The 13,884-nt window shown below is 36.7% G+C and overlaps 1 protein-coding gene across 1 annotated transcript in view; it reads left to right on the top strand.

Moving 5' to 3' along the window:
* The first annotated feature begins 546 nt into the window (after positions 1-546).
* The window catches only part of LOC149285965 (dynein axonemal heavy chain 11-like), a 141,486-nt gene continuing 128,148 nt past the window's right edge, over positions 547-13,884 (top strand). Inside the window, exons 1-12 of the mRNA XM_089494671.1 lie at positions 547-600; positions 1,201-1,385; positions 1,483-1,672; positions 1,824-1,923; positions 2,693-2,904; positions 3,017-3,250; positions 4,838-5,005; positions 5,699-5,815; positions 9,665-9,802; positions 10,526-10,650; positions 11,636-11,828; positions 13,625-13,729. Of these exons, the coding sequence (XP_089350797.1) occupies positions 547-600; positions 1,201-1,385; positions 1,483-1,672; positions 1,824-1,923; positions 2,693-2,904; positions 3,017-3,250; positions 4,838-5,005; positions 5,699-5,815; positions 9,665-9,802; positions 10,526-10,650; positions 11,636-11,828; positions 13,625-13,729 (1,821 nt within the window). The remainder of the gene's footprint in view (positions 601-1,200; positions 1,386-1,482; positions 1,673-1,823; positions 1,924-2,692; positions 2,905-3,016; positions 3,251-4,837; positions 5,006-5,698; positions 5,816-9,664; positions 9,803-10,525; positions 10,651-11,635; positions 11,829-13,624; positions 13,730-13,884) is intronic.

The raw sequence follows: 13,884 nt of genomic DNA, 5'->3' as shown, positions 1-13,884 counted from the left end.
AAATGATTCTATAGTTTGATTATCTACTTATTCTGTAATGGGCCCGAGCAGGTAATAAAGAAACAGTAGCCTACACTGCATACTCTCTCATATCAGCTTCATTTTAATTATAAGTCAGAAAGATGACGTTCTATTTATTTAATATCATGCCTCACACAGTCTAAGAATCCTTTCTCACTGCAGCAAAACACTCTATAAAGGATAAGCTCATTTTTAATGCATGGAGAAGGGCATTAGTATTTTTTTGGTTTTGGTACTAGTTGAGAATCTGAAGGTTATGCAATATATCTGTACCTAGCATGTTCTACTGAGCTCAGCCGTGTGATCAATAATGGGGCAAATGTGATAATAATAGGTGGTTCAGGTACAGTAAAAACTTTTAAGATGACCCCTGCAACAAGACACAGTCTAATTAGGGGTGATACAAAGCAATTCTAATTTTTCCACATTGCACAGTTGTCTATTTCTTGGAAGACAAAACTTCTCTGCTTTTTGAAGAAAACGCCTAAGAAAATTTCGACAACCAATTTTAAACAAGACGTTATTATGGGCGAGGTGTCCTACATAGTTCTGGAGCAAGTGCCGATTCTTATCAGTGATGTAAGTTCAGAGTATCAAGACCCTTACGCTTTTCCTGTATTTGTTTTTTAATATGTTGTTTATATTTTATTCACATTAAATATACTATACACATTATCTCATACACTTAGTTGAAACTTGAATCATTTCTAGTTTGCTATATAGACTTGAAACTTGAACGAAAAAGTGGGATCAACAAATTTGAATGTTAGTTGGCCATATTTGTTGTATGAATTTAGGCAACTAACCTTTTTTAAGTGTTTTTTTTTTTGTTCAGATGTCCCAGGTAGTGTTTGGTCATCAAATATCTATCCTAGAAGCTGCTTTTCTAAAACAGATTCATTCTTGCTAGATCTATCCTGATGGGAAGGGGGGAAGGTTAGAAATGCCACACTCAGGGGTAGGCACCAATATTGCTCACAGTGGGCATCTACTGGGGTCTGTGGTGGACAATTTAATGATGTTTTATGGATCTTCACAAACCATGCCAGGGACACTGGTGTCGTTGTACATACACTTTCCCTACCCCTGGCCATACTTGACCTGGTCAACCCAGGATGTGTCTCATGAAACCAGGAGAAGTTCTACATGTATGGTCATACTAAATGTTCATATTTCCAGATATTGCTTACAGTTCTTTCAAATCCCAAAAATTATACTGGCTGGCCAAGAGTGGTCTTGCAAGATGTAAAAAGCCACATCGAAAAGTTGAAATGTAAAATTCTGGATTTACAAGGACTTGCATCAGGGAGAACTTTCTTACCACTGCCCACCTTTCTTGAGCGTTCGGAAGAAGAAATGGATTTGTATGTATTTGGTTTTGTTATACTTAATTCTGCAATTCCAATTCATTACCTCAAGATACATTATGCAGAAACCTGATGCCTTGTTTTCATTATTTAGTATGAGTCCTCATGAAAGAATTACTCTCCATTCTATGGAAACGTTGGTGATCCAATGGACGCATCAGATCACTGATGTCCTGAAGCGAGACTCAGCATACAAGATTTTACAGGGAGAGCACCCAGGTCCTGCCACTGAATTAGAATTTTGGTTGATGCAAAAAGAAGATTTACTTGGTGTTCACAGTCAGGTAATGACACCTTTTTCAACGATGCGCTTAAATAATTTATCACCCACTATTGCATTCTGTGAATCAAAAGTAACTTTTCGTTGTCAGTGTAGTATAATGTCTTGAAATCCTTTGTATTGGTCCAATTAGCTTGTGTTATTTTTTCACTCAGTTACAGAATCCAGAAATTCAGAAAGTGGTTGGTATATTGCAATCAAAAAGAAGCAGCTATTATAGTAGCTTTATGGATCTGATCTCCAGAGCAGAAGAAGGTATCTCTCTACCAGTATATCTATCTTTCTGTCCTTCCGTCTACCTGTCTCACATTTCACTGTACGTACCGCATCCATCTATACACTTATGTTACAAAAGAAAAACGCTTTTAAACTTTTTATCCGATCCATGCCTTGATGATACCAGCTGGACATCTGGTGCACATAGCACCCAGGCCTGAAGTGACTATCGGACACATCTGGCAATGCCCAGTAGGCCAGTGCCTAATGACACCTTTTCGGGACCTTTATTGCCTCTTGTGCTGCAGATCCTGACCTTTAGTGTGTGTGTGTGTGTGTGTGTGTGTCCACATGTGCCTGGAGAGTGGCCATGTGTACCCAGCAGGTGGCTTCACTCTTGTTATTTATCGGCTTCTGGCCTTAAAGTGCCGAGACTGACTGTAATCCTCTGTAAGTTCCTTGTAGCACCCAACGAATCTTGCTATTTATATGCGAGGTCTGAAAAGCATCTTTAAAGGATTTCCATGTATTGTATCAATATGTCCTAGCATACAGCCATAGAATGATTTACAAAATCAGGAAGTACTTTTACATCGAAGCAAGCATTGCCAGGAGGAGAGTGGATATGATAGAAACTTTTAATTTTAAAAGGGGATAAACAAAGCACACAAGGGTAGAGTATTTCAAAAGGGAAGAAATGGGTGACTCAGGGCTTCATCAGCGTATTGTTGGATAGCAATGGGTGCTTTTCATAGAATTCTGTTTTTAATCCTCAAAAAAATAAATGTCTGTCTTTTGGTTCACAAAGCATTTTCCGAAGCTCTGGATATTGAATTGCATCTTAGGCCTTTGAGATTTTACATTGCCCATTTGGAGGAATCAAACTTTGCAGACATTGAAGGTTTTTTCAGGCCTCTGTTCCATACTTTCCGTCTCATATGGACTCATTCCAGATATTATTGCTATCCTGGTCGAATAATTGTTCTTCTCCAGGAATTCTGCAATCTACTTATTGATCGGGTAAGTAAAAAAAAAATAAACAAACAGCAAATCGTAAAACAGAAAAATATAGTATATTCAAACACATATGACAAACGAGGGATTACATTTGAAATGACATTTTTTTTAACAGGCTATAAATTTCCTAATTCCTGAAGAGATTTTCAAAATGGAGCTAGAAGAAGGATTGGAAAGGGTACAGCAAACAGTTAAGATGTTTCATTCTTTTAAGAATACATTCACAATGTACAAAGACAAAGTCTCCTGTCAGGCTGCTTCTAACGAAAGCATAAAAGTGTGGGACTTCCCATCGAACCTGGTATTTTTTCGATTTGATCGTATTCTGGAAAGACTACTGTACATAGAGGTAAGATGATCACACTGGCTAAGTACATATATATACCGGTATATACCTATAGATTTGGATTCATTTTCTTATACCTATATATATAACATACTGATCATATTTCTTGTTTTAATGTCAAAAAATATTTTTTATTGACGTTTTACCAACCCATCTGATTAGTGGTTATGTATAGTTTTTACCAAACTGCGTGATGCATGCCATGCTTGAGCTGATAGTCGTTATTAATTTGGTTATCAGAAAGCTATCTCCAAACCCCAGGCTGACACTGCGCATCTGTTGCATATTCATACAGAAGCTTTCACACCCGTTGAATATTCATTTATGAAAATGGAGGCATTTCTAACTGTGCTAATGATGCTTTTGCACATCTATAAAGCCTGGAGCATCAGCTGGAGATGATGGAGCGCCAGGACACTTTAGTAATTATTACTATAAGTGTGGCTGATTTTATAGCTGCGTAAGTTGTGAGCCATTCACTGGCTACTATTGTGTCCAAATGGCAGCTAATTTATGGAAACCTAGGTCAACAGAATTGATTTCATGGATAAAAAAATATTCTTCCATTAGCTGTTTGTGTAAAAGGAAATCAAGTAAAAAACACACGCACATGTAGAATGAACCTATGGATGATTTTGTATGAAAAGGGCAAACTCTTAGTGGATCTGATACCGGCAAGCACCGGAAACATAGAATTTGATGGCAGAACTATTTGTCCCATCTTGCCTGCAGGATAAACATATGCCTATCCCATGCATGTAATTCCCTAACTATATTAGCCTCAACCATTTCTGATGGGAGGCTGTTCCATTGATCTACCACCCTCTCAGTAAAGTAAAAACTCTCTTACATTACATCTAAATATCTGACCCTCTAGTTTTAAACTGTGAATTCTAACATTTCTCCTTCTTTGACAGCATTATGTTGCATGCACAAGCCATGTTGCTAGCAAGTAAATTCTCCACTCTTACTTTTGAAGCTACAACTCCCATTATGGTCATCTAGCAAATACCTTATACTCTGGCTGTGCTTCATGGGATCTTTTCATTCCATAGCATCTGGAACACTGTCAGTTAGTTGTTACGCTAATAATAATATATCTAATATTATTTTAGTAATGTGCTGTGCATATTAGAATCGATTTTCCTTCTGACTATTAACATGTCTAGTACATCTCTTAAATAAAGGAATACACAATTTAAGTTTATCACACAGCTTTTTCAAGATGGCTAGATGACATGGGCATTCTGCTGTTTGTGAGAAAGCAGTATGGCACAGGCAGGCTGTTTTGGGGGTAGGATGGTACTGATCAGCTGCTTGGGGCAAAGGTGGCATTCACAAGCTATTTAGGGGCCAGGATGGCACTGTGGCACATGTTGCTTGGTGAAGTTGGGGGACCCTCCCACATGGACACCTTTATATATGTAATGTATTAAAAAATATATAGTGTTTATTGAAAAATATTTGCTGTCAAGCATTGTATTCTTTTTTAATCATTACATATTGTGCACTATATATATATATATATATAATTTTGTTTATATAATATTTACAAAGTGGAAAATAAAAAATGACTTTCTTTTCTTTCAGGACTTATTTACAGCGGCCATAAATTTCTTAAAACTTGAAAAAATTGAAATTGGTGGATTTAGAGGAAAGATTCTTAGTGAGGAAATCCACATTATGAGTGAAGAATCAAATGAAATTTGGCGCCTTTTACAGGAAAGCAAATATGATCCTCTTGACTACACAGACATGGTAATATATCCATAGTATAAAAGACATGTCTATAAAATGTATTAGACACGCAAAAAATTCACCACAAATATGCTTTAAATAAAAAAAAAAAAAGGTAAAACAATGTTTGGATTTCTGCTCGGATAAACCATATACCTGAATTTGTATTCATTTTCGTGCTAACAGGACATCCAGCTTTTTTATGTATTATTAAAGAAGGTTGTTCTAGTTTTCAGAAGACCTTCAACTGGGCATGTAGGGAGCAAAGGAATGAGGCCAGGTTCTGACTGACAGGTCGTGGGTTGCTTATCTTGCCTAGAAAGCCCCCAGGGTCTGTTGTATTACAGTTTTTGAATGTGATCGTCTCCGTTATGGACAGCCCCACCATAGCGGCAAACTAGGCAGATGATGCTGGGCTAGTGGGTTGGCAGCCATGAGTCTTTTGGTAAGAAAGGAAATGCAGAAGCATCTGAGACAGAGTTTGTGCTGGAGGTCCTAGGCAATCCCAGCTAGGTTTTCACCACAGATGGCGGCCATACTGTTCCCGCCAATGGAAGTTTGTCTAATGACATTTATAAATACATGCGGATGAACAATTCTTACAAACCTACAATAATAGACCGCAGTGACAACACTCAAAGGATGAAAACCCTGTATTTTTTGAATAAAGACTTTAATATATGTTTATTTCCCTGCTATGCATTTGTTTTGCAGGGATTTCTGTCAGAATTTACGAAATACAGCCATAAAATAAATGACTTTGACCATCACATCGCCAGGATTTTGAACTTGGCGTTCGAGGAGTCTAACGGCCTTGAATCCGCTTTTAAGGTAATGACAGGTGTGATTACGATACTCAGAACATGAAGTGATTTCGAGTGATTTAGTGACATTGCTGCCGCTATAATAACAACACAATATTCAGTGACCCAGAAAAATGGATATTCTAGTCCGCGTTCCCTTAGAAGTAAACAACAGGTTTGATCTTTATTTCTACTTCTTTTTTTTCCTGCTTTTCATACACTAAACATAGCAAAGAGTTTTATAAAAACTCCAGAGAAGATGCAGAGGACATAGTAAGATACAATGTCAACATAATAAAAGTTACTCACTAGGAAATGGGGAAGATGAAAAGGTTGACAGCAGGAGAAATTGCTGCCAGGGACAACTTCCTACTGAGTGAAGAAATGTTCCAGCAGCATCTGTATATGAATGCCACCGCAAGGGAACTAGATATATTTTAAAGTCATCATTAAATTGCAGACGGGACAGCAGCTGTCCAGGCGGTATGACCATCGTTCTAGGTGTTTATAATGGAGATCTGTGTTCCGTGGCTCATATGCACAAGGTAACTAACCTTTTACCTGGAGAGGGGCATCACAAACCAAATGGGAAAAATGATTGTCTTTCGAATGCAGCAATCACAAGAGAATTATGTGGCGCACCCACTAATTCTACCGCCATTCACTTTTGGGAATTATGAACATTTAAAGCAACCATGACCATCAGGTAATTGTTATGTACTATAGCCCTATGGTTACGTTGCCTGGTTTATAAAGTCGTGTTGCTATTACATTTATTTTTTTGTACAAAAGTGACAATTTCTTTTGTCTTTTTTTTTTTTTTACCCGCCCTCTTCAATGACAGAATTACTACGGGAAGAAAAACACTATACAGCTAGGCAGAAACTTGGCCAGGACAATTCACTAAATTTTCTCCAAGTTCATTCCTGATATTATGAGTTATTAAAACCATATAAAAACCCACCTGGGTGTTCGGTAAAATGAACTGCTGTGCATTTCAATATGTTGGAAGTTTCTGTTAGCTCCCTATCAAATGTACAAATAGCAATGAAACGTAATAATGTCCGGACATTATTAGATTCACAATTGAGGGGAACATTCATTCCCTCGCTGTTACAATGTAAAACACTTGTAATAATATAAGTAACAATATACATTTACTTAATTCTTGTAGGACAAAATTAACTCCATAAACTTTGGATTTTTTGGTTAACTTATAACACACCTGTGTTCTAGTAGCATCAAATGTTTTGTATTTTTTTCAAAAATTTAGATCAGGAAATTGACATTTATGTTTTAGAGGTTTGTATGATTACGGAGTAAAGACAGACGCCTTAATTAGTTTTTCCTATATATTGGAACTCAGTGTGATTGCTTAGCAAAATGCTCTAGTCCCCTCAAATGAGGGATACTCCTGGTGGCAATGCCCCTGGGCCCTCTTCAGCTTCCAGAAGTGGATGTGATATCAGTAGGGGCAGGACCTCCGACGGTGCCCCATGGACCAAGAGCTCTAGTTATGAGATCTATAGGAATGTGAGTCAGTGAAAAGTGAATTATTCTAGTTGCATCTGCCAGGGTCAGCTCAAGGGCAGCCAAGTTGCACCCAAACAACCCTACATTTTAGAGAACCGTCCTAGTTAAGAGATCTTTTGCACATAATGTGTGTAATGATGTTTTAGTGCATATATTTGGTAGAATAAGCTGCACTATTTTCATATGTGAGTAAAAGCTTTCTCATTTATTACATATCAGTTCATCTACGCGTTTATGCAAGATTTCACGTATAATATTTTTTATAAAATAATATATACAGAGGCGGAAGTGTCCACCCTCTTACTCGCTTTTGAGAAATATGAAGATCAACTGGATTAGAAGAAAAACTATGTATTTCCACATAACATTGGGTGGAATTTTCTCATGATGATGATGATGATGATCATTGGATCACTTTTTGAAACTTAAGTGAAAAGTAAAAAAAGATGCTGTACATAAGTTTGTTGTATATAAAAATAAAAGGTTGGTTACAATATTTAAAAGGGCATCGCTTTAAAGGGGGGGCTTTTTCCTTTAATATTCTTAACATTACAGTTAATCAGTTTGGAGATATTTTAGACATTCTATTTTATTGTTTAATTGTCTTAAATATACTCAAGTAGCATAAACACGTTCATTTGATGAACACACACCAATTGGTACTATTACATTTATTGAGCTTATAAAAGTGGGCCACCATGACAACATTATAACCACATTAAAGCTTCCGACAATCTGCAACATCTTCTTCTTAGAAAAGAACATGAAATTCACAAAAGACTTAAAAATAGCTGGCTGCTCATTGACTGCATTTTATCAGCATATTATGCCGGCACAATAGTTTAATAACAACCATAATGTGCATTCATTTTTCTCTGGATAAAGAGGCTCTCTCAAAGTGCTTGAAATCTTATCTACTACAAGAGTCAAGCCTCTTGCATTCAGCTTTGATGAAAGCTGCAACGTATCTTGGTGAAGTGTTTAGTTTCATGTTTCATTGAAAGCTACCGACTACATTTTTTTTTTCTGAAAGATACTACTATTTAGCAGATAATGTGTCTGACAGAGCTTCCCGAATTTGAGCACATGGAAATAAATATTTGAAGTGCTATTACAGCGCATTCTAAAACACATTCTAAAGTGCCTGAGGGCATCAGCTTGTAATTCTGTGGTTCTGTAGCAGATATTGTCAGAAAGGTCCTAGTTAGAGCTCGGTAAGAAACAGTAATTAGGCAGGGAGCTTGCGAACCGCTGTCCTTACTGTCTAGAGCTGTAATATGCAACAGCATTCCTTGATGCCGTAATAAAATCAGAGCTTCATGTTGAGGCTTGATCAAAGTGACCTGATTATTCAAAGATCAAAAATGTACACATTAGAGATTACCATTCATGGATTTGGGTAGGAGTTCCTATTACAGGCAGATGTACAGCACATACCGTACCTCCCAGGGAGGGACAAGGCCCTATTTGGTACCCATATCTCTCAGTTCCTCATTCATCCTCTGAGGTCCAACTTTGTAGGATGTTAGAACATCTTGTCTACGTCCTTTAATGTCACAATAGTTTGTATATATTAAAGACAATATACAAGATTATGACTCATAATGAATGAGTAATAAATATGTCTTCCAGTTGCAGAAATAATTATCAGCAGGTCTGAGTGTAACAGAGGATGAATGCTAAAACCCTCCATACCAGCTGGCCCAATTGGTTGATTCACCGTGTCTATAGACTCAATACCCGTTATCTGCATCTCGATAATCTGTAGATGTGAAAAATATCAATAGAAGGAAACATTTATAAAGATGAACAACTTACCAGCCTTTGTGGACCAACCATCTTTGGGCTCTCTTCTAGTACTTCCAGATCCACTTGAGAATGAATGTATTTTGATAATATTTACAGTTGTCTTGGAAGTTATTCACTTAGTGACCTTGTTAATGTTCTTGCTGTCATGCTTCGGCAATAAAACCCATTGTATGCTGCTACCTCCCAAAACATGGAGAGCTGGAGGTCTTCTTATACTGCTGTCCCCTACAGAATGTCCTATAGAGAAACAATGACTGTGCATCTGCAGTCTTACTAAGACACAAAGCAAGTCTAATGCTCTGTGATCATTTGTATAAGGGATTGGTTCGGCACAGCAGGCGGATCCAGGTCTCAAGCTCTTCATGATGCAGACATTACATTTTCTTTTAAATTGCAGTAATCACTTCCAATTAAGTTCTATTAATTAAGAGGGAGAAAAATATACATCACTCTCATTTAAATGTATTTGCACATATCGCTCGTGGATTTCATATGAAACCTTTGTTAAATCATCTATTTCCATTGTATATTCCAGATCCTGCAAATCTTCGGTGGACTTCTAAAGCGACCTGTGATTCATTCTCTGTTTTGCCCAAATTATGTTAAGCTTCTTTCAATGTTTGAAATGGAAATTAACTGTTGCAAGGAGATATTTCATAACCAAAAGGAAAAAGTATACAAAGATTATTTTAACTTATTTTTTAAAATCAACTTATCATGAAAACAAAAGCTAGTTAAACTCAAACGTGAACATTTGCCTAGGAATAAAAGTCTCTCAGTATAGGATTGGGAAGGCACAGGTTGGAAGACTTCCATGGAAGGCCAGTATGGAGTGGGATACAGCTACTTATTCAGTTGAAGTTAATTATTTGGCACTATAGTCCATTGTTACTTTGCTGGCTTTATATGTTTCTTCAAAAGAAAAATGGATATAGACATTATTTGCCTAAGATAAAAAAGAGTCTTTTAGTTGAAGTTGCTTTTATTGGGTCAATATAGGGGGGGAAAGAGATTTAACATTTCATAAGGCTTCAGGACCTCAGAAGGCTCTTCTTCTTCATTCTCTCCACCGAATGTATCGATTTGTCTTAGTCGGTCAATTCTTGTCTTGTCATACCCCTTGTATTTATGTATTATATTAAGCGCTGCGTAAACTGTTGGCGCTATATAAATAAAAGATAATAATAAAAATAATTCCATTCTGGATTTTAGTGCTGGATTTAGTCAGGCTATTATTGGAAATGTTTCAGTTCTTCTTTATCAGTTACTGCTTAGCATTGGTTTCAGGTTTCAGTACTAAAAAGATGGACAGCAACCCAAAATAATTTGAAAAATATATTCTTATCACCCCTATTTTTCTCTTGTAAACAAACATAATCTTTTTGCATATTTTCAGTGGAATGATGGACACAGTATACTTCACAAAAATATGCCAGTAACCGCTGGAAACTTAAAATGGTCTCAGGAGTTAAGGGAAAGATTATCAAAACACAGATCATCATTCAAACAGATTAATAACAGGTAAGATTTATATATATTTGTGTGTATATCAGCAGATACGTCTAAGTAGAACGAACTTGTCTGGAACATGTCATTGTTAGAGTCAGTAAAGATTAGCAAATCACATTATTATTATTATTTTACTCCAAGTGTACCGTCTTCTAGGTACGTTTGCCCAAAGTCAGTGATACTGTATGATAAAGTGTATGATTAAGTAACTATAGCAAACAGGTGCTAGTGATCATCAACTTAATATGTAGGTCAAAACACAATCATTAACTGAAACAGAAACATCTGTGTAGAAGGAATAAAACTTGGTGAGGAACAGCCAGACTCACTAACAAGGTGAGGTTGCTGAAGACAGTTTAATGTCAAAAGTCATTCACCACGGCAAGACTGAGCACAGCAACAAGACACAAGGTAGCTATACTGCATCAGCAACGTCTCTCCTAGGCAGCGATTTCAAAGCAGATGTTCTGTTGAAGCTCTTTTGAAGAAGAACAAAAGAAATGGGCAATGTTAAGGACCGTAGACACAGTGGTGGGCCAAAGAAAATTAACGGCAGAAGAAAGACTCATCATGTTTACTTCCCTTCGCAATTGGAAGATATCCCACAGTGCCATCAATTCAACAGTGGGACCCTGGTATACTCATCTACTGTCCGGGGAAGTCTGGTCAAAACAGGTCATGGGGCCAAAAAGCTAGACCTCTGAGGTGGAAACAAGATGAAGCAACTCAACTTTTCACAAACACATAGGGGCTGGGGTGCAGAAAAAAAGACTGATGAGTCAAAATATATTTGGCTGTAGCATGTCCTTTTTTTAAAGTATTGTTATTGTACAGCATTTTTTCATACTTGCCTAAAATATTTGCAAAGTACTGGATATCTGCTATATTTTATACAATATCTGATATTTCTTAATGTTCGGTAAATACCAAAAATGGATTTGAGTGATGTGGGATCTTAGTCCCTAATAATGTGAACTTTACTGTGGATTTCTTGCAGAGCACTACAAAGTGATGAAGCAAACCTGATCTTTGAGAAATATGATAAATTCATGGAACTTTTAGATGAACATAATAAGGAAACGTACAGAATCTGGACACAGGATCTCTTAGCGATGTGCGAGTCCTATTTAAACCAACCAATCCTCAAGTGTGATGATGATGGACTTATTAAAACAAACTTTAATCCAAAGGTAACTTACCATTAATGACCTTCACAGATGCCACCTAGAAGTAAAAGTATGGATATGACAAGCCTAGAATTTGTTGTTTAGAATCCAGGCTCTATATACTGTAGGAAATTCACATTAATGACTGTAGGTTGCTTAGCAGTGTCTTCCTTCCATCAGGTCTTGTCCTTTTGTAGGCAGTATACTCATGTTGTGTATTGACTGGCCGGCCATATACTTAGTACCGCTCTTTTTTATCCATAGTCCCTACCCATTGGCCAGAGTCAGTATTTAGTGGGGGTCTTCTAATATATCAGATTCTTCCTAATCTGAAGAACTAAAACAATTCTCTTCTGTGGTCTCAAGCATTCATTGCTAAACCTAAACCCTTTGTAATGACCCGGTCGAGATCCTATTGGTTTATTCTCTAGAAGAAGTTGCATTGAAAAGGAATATATCATTAAAAAAAGTCGATGACGCTAGCGGTCCATTGAGCAAAATGAAGACCACCACATAACCACCACATAAAGCAGCAATACGACAAAATTCTTTAAAATCCTGGCATTGCACATTTGTTTTGTATCTTTTGTATCCACGCATATTTTTTTTTACTACAACACATTTAAAGGACTATTATACTTGCTCTAATTATACAGTTAAAGCATTTGACTGAATGGCGCAGTGTACTGTACATTTTTATTTATAAAAGATGTACTTAGTGCTTTACAGTTCACAGTAAAAAAAGGCAGGTACAATAAGCACAGTTGTATAAGAAGTACAGTGGTCATATATAATGATCATGGTACAATATGGATGTATACATTAGGGAATGATGGCCCACCCTACCAGTATAAGTACTGGTGTGACTGTGGGGAGCGCTTTTGATGGTGGGTCTTGAGAAATACCTACATATCCAAGTTAAATATAACATCTGAATTAATGATGTGCATTATATTGTGCTTTAATGGTAATAGCAGCAAAAACACAAAAACGTAGCAGGCCTGGACCGGCCATCTGCCATACCGGTGCGGCAGATCCAGAGAGTGTAACACGCAACTGTGTACATCCAGCAGGCAGGCAGTCATGCGTCACTTCTTGGCCACTGGCCTTAAAGTGCCAGAGGTCATTTTAATTTTCAAAGTGTAAAACATTATCAGTATATCCTTTAAGGGAACTATAACATTTGAAATGAAACAATAAGTGAATCCAACACTGCAAGCATTTTTTAAGTTATTATGATATCCTTCAGCTATAATATACCCTCTGCCTATGCCAAAGACATACTTTGATCTGCCAGCGCCTATTGGGATCCTACGGTCAGCCTAAGAAGGAAGTCTGCTTCCTGGACGCATTACTTTAGCAGCCTGCACATGGGCATTTAACGCTACGGCTTGTATAATCAGGACATTGGGGATTATTTATAAAGATAAAATTAATATCATGAATATGTGTGAGAGCGTTACCAAATCTGGAATATAACAATTTCCCTATAACACTATTATAACACTATTGTGTGCTAAACACTACAACAAAGCAAGAAATCAATGTACCCGCAGCAAATACTATTTAAAAGCACCCGACTGAATAAATATTGGGGATTCCGTATATTGCTCAGTCTGCTACTACGTCAAAGTACCTCACTTTTGGTGAGCCCCATCCAAACTATGGAGCTGATTTATTTGATGGATAAATAAAGAAAAGACATGGATCTTTTTTGTTAATAGACGGCCAAAACATTAATAATAAAATACTAATAGAATACTTTGCATAAATACTAAATTCAAAGATGCATTTCTATCCTTTTTATATTATATGCTTAGTTGACAGCTGTTCTTCGTGAGGTGAAATATCTTGAGTTTATGAACATGTCTAACATTCCGGATGTGGCAAAAGCATTATACGTTCAAAGAAAGACTCTGAATAAGGTACAGTATCTTAATTGGTAGCAATGAAATAATAAATGTATTATTATATAAATTATTATATCATGTTGAATATTTTATCAGATCAAATCAGATCAAAAAAGGGCAAATAATCTATTCATGTATTACCAAAACATAACATATAATAATAAAAACAT

Source organism: Sceloporus occidentalis, unplaced genomic scaffold (genome assembly GCF_023333645.1).
Source record: "Sceloporus occidentalis isolate IW3139 unplaced genomic scaffold, rSceOcc1.0.p SCAF_74, whole genome shotgun sequence".
NCBI lineage: Eukaryota > Metazoa > Chordata > Lepidosauria > Squamata > Phrynosomatidae > Sceloporus > Sceloporus occidentalis.
Note: the sequence above shows the minus strand (reverse complement) of the source record. Positions and strands in the feature narration are given on the sequence as shown.